The sequence below is a fragment of the Anomalospiza imberbis genome, chromosome 11, assembly GCF_031753505.1.
Source record: "Anomalospiza imberbis isolate Cuckoo-Finch-1a 21T00152 chromosome 11, ASM3175350v1, whole genome shotgun sequence".
NCBI lineage: Eukaryota > Metazoa > Chordata > Aves > Passeriformes > Viduidae > Anomalospiza > Anomalospiza imberbis.
The window spans coordinates 6,552,636-6,570,713 of NC_089691.1; the positions used below are offsets into that span (position 1 = coordinate 6,552,636).

Here is an 18,078-nt window from a genome sequence, read left to right on the forward strand (position 1 = left end):
GTTACATATTAGATGTGTGAGATTACTATTTCCTGAAAGCTGCTTGGCAATGGAATATCTCCTGCTACATTGTACTGTCTTGAGTAATTACAGCTCTGCTCAAACTGCAGGGAACTCAATCTTCTCAGACAACATTAATGCACAAACAGCAATTAACACTATTATAATACTTGACAAAGGCCAGTACTATGTGAATATGTCTATGCAAATCATTAATGTTTTTAGCAGATTAACACAGGTGGTTATAAGTTTCATGCTAAAACTCATAGAGAGGGGGGATAGAAGAAAGTGGCAGAACTCTTCTAGAAATTCTGTGGAAAAGAGTGATGTTGCAGAAACACCCCCAAAGTCCCAGACATTTGAATTTAAATATTGCATGTATCTTTGATATCGTGAACCTCTTTCTCTTGGGAGTTCAATACCTGTAGTAAGAAACAGATTTTTTTCCCCCAAACAAGCATCCTGAGTAGATGAATATAATCCTGAACATATTTACGGATTTCACTGAGGCTTCTCCATTATTGTCATGCATTAGATTTACCTTTCTAGTTCAAATTACCCTCCTATTTAATGGTTTAACATCAAAAAAGGTCTACAGGCACCTCATGGAACAACCTATTCTCTTCAGTGCTGCACTGCTTTCCACTCTCCTCATCTTTTTTTTCCTCACAGCATTTTTGCAGCTTCCTGCTGCTAATTTGATCCATAAACTCTGAGCAAAACCAGGCAGGCATAATGCTCAAAAACAGTCTCTTGGTTCCCATTTACTCTACTGGGACTAAGAATGGAAAATATCTGTAATTCTGCACTGCAGAAAGATTGATGCAATCTATTGGTCTATGTCCTTCAGAGCAATCTATTGGACTATGTCCTTCAGAACTTTCTTTCAACAAGAGAGAAATGAAGTGCAGCAAGGGGGCTGCTAAACCTTTATCAGGGTGTTCAGGTATGTCCCTCAGAGGGGGTTTTGAGGTAGGTGATCACGGAATGGAATCAAACATAGCTTAATGCCAAACACTGGATTTTCTCCTTAGCTGTCAACTCACAGGACTCCTCCCCACTCCCACATGCTCATTAGCACTAATCCCACTCCCAGTGGGAAACTGTTTGTCTGAGAGTGAGTGTCATGTGTGCCATGCACAGCTTACCTGTCTGATCCACATCCCAGGACACACAAGTCTGGCCAAGGGCTGGTTTTTGTCTAATGGTAATCTATTATCACTTCTGTGTGAATGAATCGCAGTTGTCTTTGCCTTTACAAGAACCTCTCCACAAAATCAACATGGAGCTGACCAAGGAAGCCAAACCTCTGAGAAGTGTCATGATACAAAAAGTCTGAATATCACAGCCTCAGCTCCCATGTCCCTGGTTAACTGTAAGATTCTCTACTTTTTGCACCAACCATTAAAATACTTCCTCAGTGGAAGAAAGATGTGTTTTAGGTACCTCTGAACACATCCTCCCAGGCCTAATATTCTACTGGTTGATAACAAGTAAGTGAAGTGACCTAATCCTTTTATAAGTGCAGGGAGCCCTTGGAAAGGCCTACTGGTAAACAGCTCATTTCACACCAAGAGCAAAACTCCCTGCAGAAGGCAATACATTCAGGAAAAAGTTATACTTGAGTTTCAAATAATCCCAAATTTCCCCTGTGCACAAATAATATTGGAAAGGAAATGCTGTGTGGGGTTTTTTTGTCAATAAAAGTTACTCGAGAAGAAGTAGAAGAAACAGGACCCAGTACTTACTCATTGCCCCAGTCCAGCCTCACTGTGAGGTGTCTCTTGACCTCTCGCACCTGATCCTGTGTCAGGTGCCCCGAGAGCAGCTGCCTGCGGAGGTCTATGAGCTCATTCATCACATGCCGCAGTTTGTAGAAAAGATCTACCTTATGTTTCTGTAAAGGCACATTTTTGGGAGGAGGGGGGAGGAGGGAGAGAGAAAAAGAAAGAGGCAAGGAGGGGGAAAAAAGCAGGGGAAAAAGAGAGGGGCAGAGAATAAGTTTGGAGAGAGAAAGTATGAGAAAGAGAAAGAGAGAGATTAATAAGTTACCCAATTTTCATTTAATTACCCTAGAGGAACAACAATCCAGTTTTTGTGAGCCTTAAAATATTTACATCAAAAAGTAGCGTTAACTGATGCAATTCATACTAAATAACTTCTTATTCCTGTGGTTTAGGCTCAATCTGCTAGGAGGCCCATTTTCTGATGGAACCTAATGCTAAATAAAGAGGATTCATTAGGCACAGCAGGAATCGCTTATTCCAATCATACAGAAAATGCAAAATTTTAGATTTAAAGTGATAGAGGTGAAAAAGTTTACTTCTGTCAGCAGCTAGCTGGATGGCTCTGAACAGTCAGCAACAATGAGTCACCACAACAAAAAAACATTTTTAAATTATTTGTGATATTCCAGTTACTGAAGTTCAGCCAGGTATGAGGGGGGGTGGGTGTGTGAAAATTCATTACTTGGCACTCTAAAAAGGACTAAAGCAATTAATAATAAAATCTACCAGGAAAACTACTTTGAAAGAGAAAAATTACCATAGATATTTTAACCCCCCCCCCCAATCAGTAAAGACAAAAACTTCCACAACTAACACTGTAATTCTTTCCAAAAGAATTGGTATTACCCAATTAACCCTCTTCACCAAAACTAAATCCCCCCAAACCAGACAGAAGTGGAAATACTTTTTTCTCCTGCAGGAAATAACTATATGTGAATTCCCCAAAAAGGAAAGTTTGAGGCCATCAACCAAGACCACCCATAAGATAAGATAAAATAGGACATGAGACCAAACTACTCCACTCTGTGCTGGGTCAGGACTGCGTGTCAAGGGGGCTTGTCTCCCTCCAGTCTCCAATACTGCATAAAACAGCCAATTTACCACAAAAGAGGATCCCATGAAGGAAAACAAGATCTCCTGATGCAGCTGGATGCTGTTCTTTGAACAGCTGAGCTCCATTCCCACTGCTTTGCAAAGCTTGAAGTGTTTGAATCTCACTTGGGAAAACACCGAGTAGATGGACTGACATGGAGACTTGATCAGCTGGCACTGCCTTGATCACATCTCTGCTTGTACAGGAGTGGGCTATAAAAGCCCTCTGAATACAGACACCTGCATCTACCAAGATTACATCTCAGAGAGGAACATCCACAAAGAGAAACATAAGTGTTTTCTGTTGCAACACATTATTAGAACAAGTGTTTTTCACTTGTTTACCAAAAATAGTTGAGATGAGATGAAAAAAGAACTTCCACCTACTTGAGTTTGTTTTCCTCTAAGACCACTAGATCTGCATGACTTAGGAAAACAGACATCAATGCAATCCATTTTGATAAGCATTTTTAAAATTTCTCTGAACCTGATTACACATCTGTTTTGCTGAAGCAGGTTAAGCACAGATGGCATCATCAGTTGTTCCTATCAAACAATTTTGAGATGAAAAGATGCACAATCTTTCAACTCTGCATCAATAATGGTTTTGGTCCCACTTGAAAGAAAGAAGAACAGACACCAGACCTAACAGAAAGACATAAATTTCTGGGGCTGAAAAAATTTCTGCAAGGAAGATAATCATGCATAGCTGATAAGCTTAAAATGATTTGATTTTGTTTAGGTTTTATTACTAAATGTGGTCAAGTAAATCCTATATAAACTGACAATGACAGTAGGCATGGGAAATGTCCATTTTTATATGCTATTTATGTGAACAATAAAAGGCTGTCACTTTTTAAAACACAAGATGAAAACAACTGAGATTGGTAGTATCAAAATAGCAAATTAGGTCTATTTTAATAATAAAACAGTTGGGAATGAAATTATCGTGAGAATCAGGTCCCAAACCATCATATTCAGACTTCCCAGCTAAACCTGCTAAGAGAGCCACTTTCTCACTCCTGTAATGATGGTTCAAGGTTATCAAAAATATCTGGACCATGGTCCAGAGCACCATGCTGGTTAAATTACAGTACGTTCTATGGTTGTGTTTAAACAGTCATTTTATACAAGCCAAGGAGTACCAGAAGTACGTACTTTAAATACAAATAAAGGAGACTACAGAGCACAAGTGCTACACCTGCTTTAAACTGAATGCACAAGTATAGAGAGAGAGCTAAACACACAGTGTCCTTCCAGAAAATCCAAGGTCTAGGGCAAGGAAGGGAGGAAGAGAAAGTGGAAGCCAGCAGAGCTGTGGCTGTGATCTCAGCGAAACTGTTACGAAGAACCATAGATGCTAGATCCATAATAATGAAGGAAAATGCTTGTGAGAGAGAAAGGAGAGCTAGAATAGAGTTGAAAGTGGCTTAATCCCAGGCTTGCAGGCAGAAGGGAGTTGGAAGCAGTCAAAAATCAGTTTCTAACATCCCTCCTCACACTATAGGAGCCCAGGGACTAATGAGCTTCTCATGGGAGAGATGGAAGGAAGGAGATACTCACATTTTAATGACTTCTCTCTTTCAACATTAAAAAAGAAACTCTTCAAAATTCAACACTAAGCTAAGTTAATCAGATTCCTACCCCTGTGTAAAAAAAAAAACCGTGTAAAACAGATGGCCCTGGATGCCACAATTAAGAAACACCTGTCCCCCACCCCCCCCAATTTTTTAAGTATTAAAATACTTCAAGTTTAGTTAGAGTAGCACCATAAATAAACCTGAAACTTTATCATCTTGTTAGTAGTTAAATAAAAGATGTGCAGGTCAGTCTGATGTGTAAACATTCATTCTGTTTCACAGTAAATTTTCATACAACCTCTAATCTCTCATTTTTTCAGCTGGCTTTAACACAAGCTCCCAAGCAAGGAGCACCTTATCAGTCCATCCAGAATGACCTGCTGTGTGCATTTATAAACATATTTGGTAAATCTGGAATATAAAAGTAAGCAATTCTGCAGAACTTTCATGGTAATAATTGAAATGAGTCACAAAGAACCTGGATGGCTTTAACGAATTGGGACTCTCCTCACAAGCAGCACAAGTCCTCTAACACATCTTGTCGCCTCATTTTACAGACACAGAAACATTTGCTGTATTTCTTTGATAACAAACAAATCACTCTAATCAATGTTTGGATAATCTTCAGATGTGCAGCTATGCATCAAAAAGTGGAATTCTGGCAGGTTTTTGGTTTTTTTTTTTCCTTTTAATGGCTCTGTTTTAACTCTGTGGAGTTCAAAAGCCAAAAGGTGGGTTTGGTGTGGAGCTTCCCCCACCGCCCCTCTCCAGCAGGCCGGGGCAGGGGGAGGAAATGATAATACCTGTGGGTTGAAACAAAGACAGGGAGCTCACTCACCAACCGCCATCCCAGCAAACAGAACTCCCTTGGGGAATTTATTTATTTATTGCCAATTCCAACAGAGCTGGGCAGGGAGATACAAAGACACAAAGAACCCTGTCCTCAAGCATCCCCTTCCCAAGCCCAGCATTTTTTCCCTTCACTCCCAACTCCTCCATCCTTCACAGAATCACCTCCTCCCCAGCATGACAGGAGAATGGAGGGGTCAGGCCATGGGAGCTCCTCCCTTCTTCTCCCTCCTCCTGGCAGTTTTCCCCTGCGCCAGGGTGGGCTCTGCCCACGCAGATCCCAGTGCGGATCCCAGCTCCGCTGCCTGTTCACATCCCTCTGCTCGGCTCCATGACTGTGGGGCTGTTTCTCCCCTTTCCCCCTCGTGCCCCTGTCCCAGAGCTGCTGTCCCAGAGCTGCTGTCCCAGTGCTGTCCCCCCAGCTGGGCTGAGCCCTGTGGGGGCAGCTGGGATCAGCCTCTTCCCTCAGCACCATCCCCAGGGCCGACACCGGCACAGGAGCTCGGGATCGCGACAGCCCAGCTGGGCCAGGAACCCCAGCAGAGCCGAGCACAAAGCAGGCCCCGCTTCCCCGCGACTCCCTCGGGAGGCTTTTGGAACCCCACGGCCGCCTCCGTCACTCTTCTCTAAATAAACGCCACATAATAGGAAAATATACGACAGACCGGTATATTATGGCAGATGACCCATTTATAGTCATTTTGTTACCATGACTTCATTTACCACCACTGTAAAGTCAGGATTTTGCCTCTCTCAAGAGCAGTCCCTTAAGACTTTTCCTATAAAACTGCCTTAAGCTGTAAAGGGGGAGAAGGGCGCAAAAAATTATTTTCATTATAAAAGCAAGTGAGTAGCCTTCCCCAGGTTCCTTGTTATGGATTTTGGTATCTACATTAGATATTAAAGCCTGCAAGCACCATCAGCACATGAGAGGAAATACTACAGCTAGAAACAACACAACAATCCTGCCTTTCTTCTCAGTTTTGTCAGGATGATTTTAATTAAGCAATTTACTTCATATTAAAACTCTGTTGGAATTTAAAGATCTTTGCATTATTTATAGCTTAGTCTTACTCAAAATCTGTAATGTTATTACCATGAAAACCTTAAACTTCACCTATCAAATTAGAGAGTATTCATCAAGTGCCTGCTGATCAATAAAGGTCAGACTACAGGTCAATACAAAGTTGTCTCAAAAATAGGAAAGAGCTAAAAATTTGTGTGGGAGATGTGGACAGTACAAAGGTGTCCTGACTGGCACCCACAGAAAAAGCAATTTGAGAACACAATTAATACTTGCACATATTCATCAGTTCTCCATATGTGCCTAGACAGCTGGTCCTCTTGGATGACAGAACTAACATGGACTTAAAAACTGTTAAAAAATACAAACAACAAATAAGTGAAAATAATATTGAGCAAGAATAAAGTTAAGAAATTACAACTTCTCCTAATTAAAACTACAAATTTCATTTACTAAGGGTCGAGGCAGCATGCTGGGGTTTTCACAAGAGGCTGGGTGTGAGCTCACCCCTCTCTGACAGCACACCATTAAACGCTGAGAGCCACTGGATCATAGAAATGTTAAGGTTGGAAAAGGCCTCTACGATTGTCAAGCCCAATAAACAACATTAGTCTTCTAAATCAAGTAACAGACTGAGAAAGGCATCTCAGTTTAGGTTTATTTTCATTCTTCTATCCTGAAAGTCTCTATTTATTAGTTCTTAATTTATTAATAAGGATGTATTATCATGAATAGTATTTATTTTGTCTTATGAATATTCATAGCTTTCAGCTTCAAACAGAAATTACTTACTCCAATAAAAATATATCTAAATTGATTCTCTACTGTATTCACAGAGGGCATTTCAATTTACAGTCTGTAATAAAGCCCAGTAAATCAGAGGGACAGAAAAAATAAGTTCTTCAGACTTTTGCCATTGAAAATTAGTAAAATAGCTCAAAATACTGATATGTGACAAGGGAAGAACTTAAGCAGTAAAAAGAATGATGTAACATCAATAAAGAAAGCAAAAGCAGAGAATAACCCACAAAACAAAGCCTGCACAAGATAAACAGAGATGTTGCTACAAGCTTTTCCTTTATATTAGATTAAATAACCTGCCTGAATTACCATATATCATACTTCAGCAGTAATTTTTTTATAGATATACCATGCCTTTATGCTTCTTCCAAATAGCTCAAAAGCTGAAAGATATATTGAATTTACATCAGTAACTTCACAAAAAGGTTCCTTGCACTCTTGGCAACAATCCAAGGAGAAACCAACAATCCTGGCTTTCCTTGAGCTGCAAAATAAAACTAAATTCTCACAGGAATGAAGTCTGTGATAGGAAGCCCTAAATCACAGAGAAGCTGACTGGATACAGGCACCTCACACTAGCAGGGTATATGCAAACTTCTCACCCCTCCTTATTTCCCCCATTTCTCCTAAATGTATTAGAAATTCCATTTGTGCAGCGCTTGTGCTGACCTCCCCCTCTCCTGAGGAGCATTTAATATGCTTTACCAGAAACCTTGTGCAGCAAAGCAACAACTGGATTGCCTCCAAAATAATTTCAGAACTCCACTGGATTGGATTGCACATTTACAAAAAAAAAATTAAATGCATTCAAATTCTTTACGATAATCCGAAAACAACAATGGTTTGTTCTGCTCCAAAATCAAAATGGTGTATTTAAATCAAAGCTATCTACCAACACATCCAAAAACCTGTGATATCTTTTATCTGCTGCAAACCAAATACCCTACAGCCTTTCACAGCTTTAAACCCCTTGCAGAGGGGAGCCCAGGTAGCACTGCAGCAATAGTGGCACTTAAGGAACAGCAGGCCACAGGAGGACAATCCTCACAATGGCAGCAAAGCTCTTTTGCCTTGAAAAAGCTTTTCCTCAGATCTCCTATGAGGGACAGCGGGTAATATTTAAACCTGTTGTGACAATGCTCTCTATTTAATAAATCAACCCATCTCAGTCCAGAGCTCTCCACACAATATTATGAAGAAAAATGCTTTTACAATGGGTTAGTCCCAATCTATTGCTCTTCTTCATGAAGAGAAGTGCTCTCCTATTTGTTTGTATCACCTCACAGACCTTAAATGATTAACTCACACTAATGTGCAATTCAGAGCCTATTTTTATTGATAATAACCCAGTATGGTACAAACCACTTCTCCACTCCAAACATCAATTATGCCATACATGTAAATAGCTCTGAGTACAAGTTATTGCACTCCCTGGCAGTCAAGATGTGCATCTTGACTCTCATATCTCTTCCTTATTTACAGCTTCAGATGCCTGAGTTGTCTAGTGCAGCAACTTGGGACAAATACAAGACGACAACATTTAACAGTCACAGAAACAAGTTAAAACAAATCTAAGGCAATTCTGATGTCTGACACTTCCTACTATCAGTATTCTTATGCTGTTGGTACTCTTAAACATCATCATCAGGAAATGCACCTTGGCCAGCATGAGACAGGTATTCTGGGGTTAATTAGTGTTGTTTAGCTTTGTTCGTTAATAGAAAAAACAGGATGCAAAGAAGGAAGACTGGTCTTCTCCAGGAAAAAATATAAGAGGCTCTGTGGGACAATTACTGTGAGAAGAAAAAAAATTTGTTTGAAAAAATACCCTAATGTTGCCCTCTGTCTAAAGCCCAGCCCTACCCTGGCTGCCACTGCTGACAGCTGAGGGCTGCAGAAAACCCTGCCTAACGAGATTGTGGCACAGCCTGCAGCTTACCATTGCTTTGCTGAGATTGAATTGAGTTCCTAAATCTTTAGGAGCGACAGCAACATTAACCTCCTTTCCTAACATCATCATGAACTTTTAACAAAGCTTATGGAAATGGAATTGAAGCGGATAAACTTAGAGGTTTAATTCTTCATTTCAAAAATACTGCAAAACAAGTGACATTAACACCCCACTTCAATCCATATTACATTTACTGAATTCAGTTCTAAATCCTTTGGATATTAAATGTACTTATTTGTTTTTATGTTGTAAGAACATCTTGTTCTAGACATTCTTAAATGTAAGAATGTACAATTTAGAATAAAATTCCATTCTGAGGAAAAAAATATGCATGCAAGGCTTTTGCTATTTAATTAAGGATGATTCCCCCCAGTCTTGAATGCCTCCATCATGACACAGATGTGTTAGGACACATGAAGGCAGCACATTCTACTTCATCATATTTCTTCAGAAGTATGACTAACAAGACCAGATAAGATAAGTTGGCCTTCTGAAAGGCAATACACCAAGGAAAGAGCCCAAGAACAGGAAGAGACTTCTTTTTCCCACTGCGATCTTTTTTCAGGTTGTTATCCTGCTTTTGGTCCTGCTCCCTCCCCTCAAGATCCTGAGCTCCCCCATCTCAAGGTCACTGATGCTAAGGACACCTTTGACCTTCACATCCCCAAACTGTCCTCCCCTTTTTGTAAACATGAGGTCCCAGCAGTGAAGGAGCTTTAATAAGCAGAACTAGAATTGGTACCAAATGTTCCCTTCTCACATCATCACCTTCAATTTTCCTCATAGACTTGTGTCTCCTATTTATATTAAAATCACAGCCATAATGGACCTTTCTTTTCCAAAACACATTTGCTGAATCATGTGGGATCTTCCAGATGGAGAACGGATGGTCTTGAAATACAGCAAAGGTATTTCTTCTCCTGTCAGAAGTTCTGGTCCTACAAAGCTTGGAATATTGGGAAAGGTGGCTGGAAGAGGAGCACTCCCAACCTCCTGCTGGGATCTCGCCACAGCCATCCAAAATGCCTCCTGCTGGAAGCACTGAGTGCCAGCAGACCCCACTTGTCCTGATGGACTGGAAGAGGGGAAGCTGTGTGACCTGCACTTGCTAAAGATCTGAACCCGCAGGACTGGAGGAAGACGCTGCATTCAATACTAACTGGTGCTATTCACCTGTAAGACAAGCAACAAACAGAAACATTCTGCTCTAAAAGAAACTGAAGCAGTATTGCATTAGTGTGGATGCCTCTATATTTCACACTTTCAGAAGACTTTTTACTATCATTTAAATGCAAAAGAAATGAAGGTATTCATAAGAAAGCTTCCTACCCATAACTAAAAGGTTACATTCTTTTGCAAATACAACATACCCCTCCACAAAAATCAGTATTTTAAGGTTGTTTTCTGCATGACAGAATTATATTACCTTTGACATCAGTTTTAAAGTAGAGCTAAATGCTTTTGTTTACACTCTGAATAAACATCACATTTATTGAAGTGGTCTTAATAAATAATTAACATTCAAACTAATTGATAATAATCATGCTAAGTTAGAACTTGCATGATAAATACCTTTGAAGAAATTCAAACTGATTACAGTATATTACAACTTATGTCAGATAAACAGTTTCCCTTTAGCAGTGCCTTCCTGTGCCAAATTTTCAAGCTGAAAAATACTTTCTCCCTTAAGCATTTCCATTGCATTTAAATCAAACATCTGCTCTTCCAATGCTATTTACATTCTTAACAGGGAACTTCACATCCAGTGGGGTTCAAGGATACAACTTGATACTTTCACCCTTTTCCCAGCTCCTCTCACACATTGTCCCACAGGGCACAAAATTAATATTCTCCTTCACACATTGGAGGGCTCTAGAAGGAGTATTACTGCTTTGGACCTAACAAACAGGAGTTTTTCAGAGAAAAAAGCTCAAAAGAAGTCAAAGAATCTGTAGGACTGGGTCAGTACGAGTCATCTTGAACATTTTTAACAATTCTTTGTCTCTGTCAGGGTCCCTGCAGGTCATATAACACAAGTTCATTATGTTAGAGAAGATTTTGCCAAAAGCCACTTTAAAGTAGCATTAGGGGCACTTAAAACACTAAGAAAGAAAACCACAAGCAAAACACACACCATTATTCCCACAAAATGCAGAACACAGACCATTATTTGCAAACTGGTTTGATTAGTGCATTTTGCAATTAACGATGCTGGGCATGGTGCCACCATTTGTCTTCCAACATTTCTGTGAATCCCTAAAGAAAATTGCTGACTGAATTTCAGTGGTTTTCCAACTCAACTGTCTAATGGAAATTCAAAACAGCAAAGGCATTTCAACTATGCCTCTCATAGACAGGTTCCAGTAATTTTCATTCCTCTAAAAGAGACAAATTCCGCTTCAAAGGAACAGTTCTAAGGAAAAAAATCTGGGGGGGTTTGCAAAGTCCAAGACCACTGCCCAGCAGAGGAAAATCCTTTACAAGGGAATCGGTAGCACATTTACCCAGCAGTTTCAGTAGGGATTGATCCTTTTCTACTGCTCCCCACAGATGTTTAGTACAACTCTAATCCTTCCTGGAAGCCCTAATTTTGTCTCTGCAAAATAGATATATAAAATAATAACTTGGCAGCGTTCAAATACAGTACAACTGTTTTCTAAGATTAAGACCAAGATGCACTGAAATTATGTATACCTTACTTGTAAGCTCAGGATTTTTTCCAAAGGGAAGCTGATCACCCAAGTTGTTTTCTAACTTTAAAAAATCTACAAATTCAAAATTTTCTATTGTGCATTATAATGCAGTTATTTCTGTTCAAACATCAGATGTGAAACAAAATTGTGAGAATATGAAAATCAGAATTCCCTTACACATGAGGATTTTCTCATTACTGAAGGAATGATTCTTTATGGCTCTTTGAACTATTTCATATGCTAACTCCTGTTGATTTATCAACAGTTTTAACAGTAATGCTCAATGGTAGCTCAGACACATTTTATGCCTCCCACCATTATAAAAACAAACAAACAAAAAGGATAAAATAAATGCAGGAGCCACAGCTCGTTTCTGCAAAACATCTCTGAGGTTCCTAATTTGGAGCATGACAGGAGGAGAAATGAGGTGCAGAATAAAGGGATACACACGCTTGAACCAGCAGCTGTTACCAGTGACTTCATAACTGTTCTCTCCCTTGTTCAATTCTGGATTTCAGTGTTTATACATCACGAAGAAAAGGTTTCTAAAGAGGAAGATCCAGAGAATACCAGCTGTGGCAATGACCAGCACCATTTTACTACAGCCTCGATCTCACAGGGGTCATGGGCACAAAATTTGTGAGAGCAGGAATATTTGGCAAGCCAGGACAGACATTTCTGAACCTTGCAGGCAGTGGTGGCTGTGCTCAGATGCAGAGATCCCAATGTCTCAGGGATGATGCCCCCAGAGAACAAATAACAAATGGAACTGCACTGTATGATCTACTCAGATACTCCGTGAGAAGAGAGTTTGGGTTTCAGAACAGCCAGAAATGCTGTTAGGAAGAGCCAGATCCATCAAAGTAAGATTCATATAAACAAGTAATTTCTTCTGCAGCTCCACACATGGCCTCAGGAAAAATACTGGGAAAATAATAACTGATTCAAATGCAAGCTAAGCTACTTCACCCCATGAAAGAACATGTGAAGCTGAGGAGCTTTAAACTCTGGCACTGAGCTGATGGCCATCCCATAATACAGCAGGAGCAAAAACAAATTACAATTTAGTAGTTAAACAAAAAGCACAAAAAAGAAAAGCAGAATGCAGCAAATACTATGTAAATTATAAATAAAGCCTGTTTTTAAATATTTGCGTTCACTCATTCTGTAAAACATTCAAATTTTTGGTAAATAAAAAATTAAAATAGTTCAAAGATGAGTGGCAGAATTACAAATTAAAAGGTAAGAGAAAACAGGTAAAACTCCCAGGATAAAGAATTAATTCCAACCTCTTCAATTTAAGAATGTTTGTTTCATGTATGTGACAAAAGCAGTGCAAATATTTGTAAAGGGACCTGTGGCTGGCAGTTGTTAAAACAGTAGATTTTAAACAAAGATCTCAATAACACCAGAACAAAAACATGTTTTTTGACTTTGGGCATCTCATTATTCTAAGAAACAGTATCAAAGCATTCCTGTTAGTGTGGGGTGCAGGTACTTCCTGAGCTTTTTTCCATCTATTTTAAATAGGGTCACCTTCTGAGGTGGAAGTTGGGAGTTTTCACTGGGGCTCAGGATGCTCCACAGACAGAAGCCAAATGAAAGGAAGAAAACCATCACTGCACAGGGAGAATGGTTAAAAGCTCCAGTTAATAAATGACAGCCAAGCAGTGTCAGCATTATTATTTGTTGCCTAACACATCTGGCAGAGCAGGACCCTGCAGGACAAAGCTGATTCCCAACTGCTAAACCTGCCTGAAATGCAAAGGAACCGGTCCTGACTCACCCTGACACCTTCACCAGGCAACAGAACCATTTCTGGTGAGCTCCCACTTGAAGATATCCAAAATATCTGCTGTTCCCTACAGTGTTTGAAATGTAGGAAAGCCCAAAAAAAGGTATTGAATGTCAATCTTTTCCACGGTTTCTATATAAATAGCCAAAAAGCATGTCCTCACCAAGGAGATAAGTCATCAAAAACCACAAAGAATGTGTTTAAAGGGGTTCAAGAATTAGCACTTCATCTCTGAAAGGCATCACTAGACAAAGACTCCTAAAAAAAAACATTAGTCTTTTGCATACAACGCTCTTGCCTGAAAGAATATAAAACACATCGGTGCAGCACATCCCCTACCTCATAGCACATCTTTTGTATTTTAGTAATGCTGTTTTTCAACACAGCTGGTCCTGACTAAACAGATTTAAAGATTCATCCATTCCAAGACTATAAAGGATTATTGTGATTATCTAGTCTGACTTCCTGCAGGGCACATGCCATAGAAACCTGCTCACAGATTGCTGCAATGTACTTCCTCCAGGATAATGTGTCAACAAATCATTTAAAATACAATCCAGTCTTGTTTTAAAGATATCAGTAATAAAGAAACAACTGCTTTCCGTGATTAATCTATTGCTAATTGCCCCAATTATTAAAAAATGCCTTCAATACTATCCCAAATTTGCATGGCTCTGCTTTGTAAATACTGGGATTTAGCCTCCTTTTTTTGGTTTTTTTTGAGAGAACTGACAGATTGTTGACAGATTACCACAATTATCAATCAGCTACCTGCAACCCTCCTCCACATATCTATTTATAAGTCACAATAGGCTGACTCCTCACTCAACTTCTGCAGTTTGTCTGAGCAAATGTGCAAAGTAATCTCTTCACTCTGTCAGGTTTCTGCTGGAACATTATTCTCACTTTTATTTATTTAATTATCTCTCTATTTTTATCTATTATACATCAGGAAGACATGGATAAACAGTAATTCTTTCAAGCAACAATGAGAATATCCAGAAAACATGATATTTTTAAAAGGTTGGATTTGACTCTTTTTTGTCTAGAAATGACAAAATTACAAAAATAATTTAAATCAAAAACTTACAGGAAAGAGAAATTGAATGAGCTCTTCCCCTTGTCCATGACAAATAGGATAAGGAACATCAATCAATCCAAAAAGTACTGAATTTTTGAGAAGCTGCAAAATATCCACTGCTGCAGATAGATTTTTTGAAACGGGCAACACAAGCACATGTTGAAAATGCCATGAGTGGACATGAACTTGCTGTAAAGGACTCAGTTGGACTGGATAACCTGGAGACCCACTCCAGGTTCCTCCTCCTAGGACTCGCTGCCATCATGGATCACCTTGGAATCTTTCTGGCTGTTCCCCATCTATTCTGAAGAAGACACTGCAGAATCAGTAGCAGCTGCCCAGCAATCACCTCATTAATTTACACAGAGAATTTTTCAATTATTCTCCCCCTCTGCAACTCCACATGCCCCTTGTCTAGAAAGGCAAGACTTCTTATCCTCTTAGCTGTCAAAAGCAAGGAAGAGGCTGATGTTGGATTGGTCTGCCATAGCAATGTTTCATCATGTTAAGTGTCACTGCACCTCAGGACACAAACACCATCTGTGGGGCCTTGCTATATTTGGATCTATTGCAGTTGGTGCTGTTTAAAAGAGCCAAGTGTCTGACAGAAACCACACAATTTCTGAACTAATCATTGTTTAGCTTCCTATTTCTGCATCATCAGCAATTTCTATGTCACTGATTTTTCCTGACTGCTATTAGTAAGACTAGTGAATAACAGACTAGAACACATCCCTGCAAGTCCTATTACAACCAGCAGCATTGAATAAAAATTCTCCATTTTCAACAGCTTTCTTATCAATTCATCTGTTTTTAAACCACTTAGTAAGTGCTAGATTTAATTCTACACTTAATTTCTTTAATTATTGTGTCAAGGGAAGGTTAGTTAATAGCATCAGATACCGGAAATTCCAACTAGACAAAAGGAAAATGTTTTTCCCTTGTGGGCAGTCAAAATCTAGAATAGACTTTTTCCAAGAGATGTTGTGGGCTCCTCAAAAATATTCAAAACTCAACTGCACAAGATCCTTAACAACCTGCTCTAAGAGAATCTGCTTTGGGCAGGAGGTTGAACTGGAGATGGCCAGAAGTTCCTTCCAATCTACCCAGTTCTGTGATTCTGTGCATGTAAAACTGTAGGCACAGCAAGCAGTAAAACTCCCCGTGAGTCAGGTGAATATTCTTCATCTAATTCTATCTGATTTTTAAAGCTGAAACTCCATGATGGAGATAACAAGCACAGCAATAATCAAAGTTCCACAATAGAAGATTCTGCAGTTAGAAAAATAATAACTCTGCCATTAGACTACTACCAATAATATAAAAACTCTTTTTCTTGGTAACCACTCAGTTATGACATTGAAATTTAACACTGTGGCAGCACAGCCCATTTAATCCACCAGAAATTCCTGTCTGACTTGCCTGCTGCTTCACAATATGGATGAAGTTGCACTGCAATCCTTCCCACGGCAGGAGCTATAAAATCACATTTCTTTCCTCTACACAGCCTCTTATATGCAAGAAAATTAATTTTTTTTTTTGTTAGACTGAGTTCAAACTGGCAAAGAGGTTCAAAATCATAGGGCAGAGGGGCAGAAGAAATCAGGAAAGAAAAGGTAATGCTCAGATTATTCAACCCATTAGTAGGTCCTGGCCAAGCCAGCTTGAGGACCTCTAGCAAAAGATGTTCCGTAAGGCACAGCTCTCTCATTTCCTCTAATAAAATGGAGGAACTCAATTAGAAAATGGTTGCACAATAATGTTCTCCAAACAGCAGCTGAGATAGTACCAGTGCTTGCATTGAAAAGCATAAATGTATAAATGATAAACATGGAGTATAAACGGTTCAGCCTATTGTCCATGTGTAAGAGAATTCTGGCTTTTCTTTTGCAAAGCCTGTCAACTACCTAGATATGCATTTCCCAGATTTACTGACAAAAAAATCCCCTTGGAAAATAGTAGTGGAATGTGTTAGAGGTGTTAAAAAATTATCTTAGAACAGGGTATGGCTTTTCTAGGATAAATAAAACTGACAAGTAGAAAAGATTTATTTTAGATTACTTCACACGAGAGAATTCTTTTTAAAAAAGGAAAGTACACAATGTCTGTGTTTCCTCTTTCTGTAACTATTTTAATCCCAGCATTCTGTTTTTTATCTAACCCAGCAATGCAGCAGCTTCAAGAGAAATATCAAATCATAATTATGTTCCTTCCAGAATACTATGCTGTTAACAGAATAACTGTTTAACAGAAGCGTTGCATTTAGCTGTGTTTCTAATGCAGATTTACACGATGACAGCACCAGTATCACAGTGAGAGCTGACAAGCCTGGCAATTATTGTCAGATCCGAGACAGAACATTCACCAGCTACTTCAGAGTATGACACCAAAATCCAACAACAAGCCTAAGTGGCTCATTAAAATCATCCTCTTGACTCTAAACTTGTCAGTGATGCTGCTAGTTCCCCCAAAACAAACTGCCATTCTGTTTCTGTTCTGTGACACCAGGACCAGACAAAAACTGGCACAAAACGAATTGTTTGGTTTGTATCTTCTTAGCACTTGATTGGTCACATTATCTTCCCCTTTTGAAAGGCAAATGGATATCCCCATTTCCCTATCCCTTCTGCCTCTTCAAGAAATAACTGCAACATTTCTTCACATCACTCCTTGTCAGCTAATCGAATTGTCCAGTCGAATTTTCAACTGCAGGAAAAATTAAGTCAACATTTTTATTATTGTCCTCTTTCGTAAGAGTTAAAGTAAAAACTAAACCACAACAACTGAGTTATTTAGGAAAGCAAGCCGTTCCCAACAAAATTCAGGAAATAAAAAGAAAACACAATCAAGTTTCATCAAAATAAAGATTGGCATTGACTGGCAAGTGTCTGACAGGGAACCAGGGAAAGGGAGACGAGAAGTTAATGAGAAGCTCAGATTGGGATCCTGTAAAAAATGAGACATAAAGGGAGAGATGATGGGAAAGAGTCAGGTGGAAGAAATGGGATAGCTGAGCTCACTACATAAAAGTACAAATCAAAGTTTGCCAATATTTAGGGCGGGGTTTTTGTCTGTTGAATATCTGAGGCCACTGAATAATTGACAGGAGTTCTGACAGACTCAGGGGGCTGGTCCTCAGAGCACAGTGATGAGCTAGCCTGAACTGAGCTGCCACCCTGCACAGGGCTTTGAGTGCTCCACAAAGGTGACAGGGTTTGATGTCTTCTAAAAAAGCACATCTTATGTAATAGGTACCTCCCAATTCAAAGTGACAGGTTAGCTCCTTTTTGTAAAAAATTATATTTGGGAAATATAAAGATATACTACATCTCTCTAAGGATCCAGCATGTCCCATAACTTCCAAGATCAAAAGTTTCCATCATCACATACATTTAAATGAAATTAAAATACTAGTAATACCTATA

The 18,078-nt window shown here is 39.3% G+C and overlaps 1 protein-coding gene across 8 annotated transcripts in view; it reads right to left on the minus strand.

Moving 5' to 3' along the window:
• The window catches only part of DOCK3 (dedicator of cytokinesis 3), a 186,078-nt gene that overhangs the window by 123,910 nt on the left and 44,090 nt on the right, over positions 1-18,078 (minus strand). For all 8 annotated transcript variants that reach the window (XM_068201612.1, XM_068201611.1, XM_068201615.1 and 5 more), the window contains exon 6: positions 1,749-1,897. In XM_068201612.1, coding sequence (XP_068057713.1) covers positions 1,749-1,897 — 149 coding nt within the window. The remainder of the gene's footprint in view (positions 1-1,748; positions 1,898-18,078) is intronic.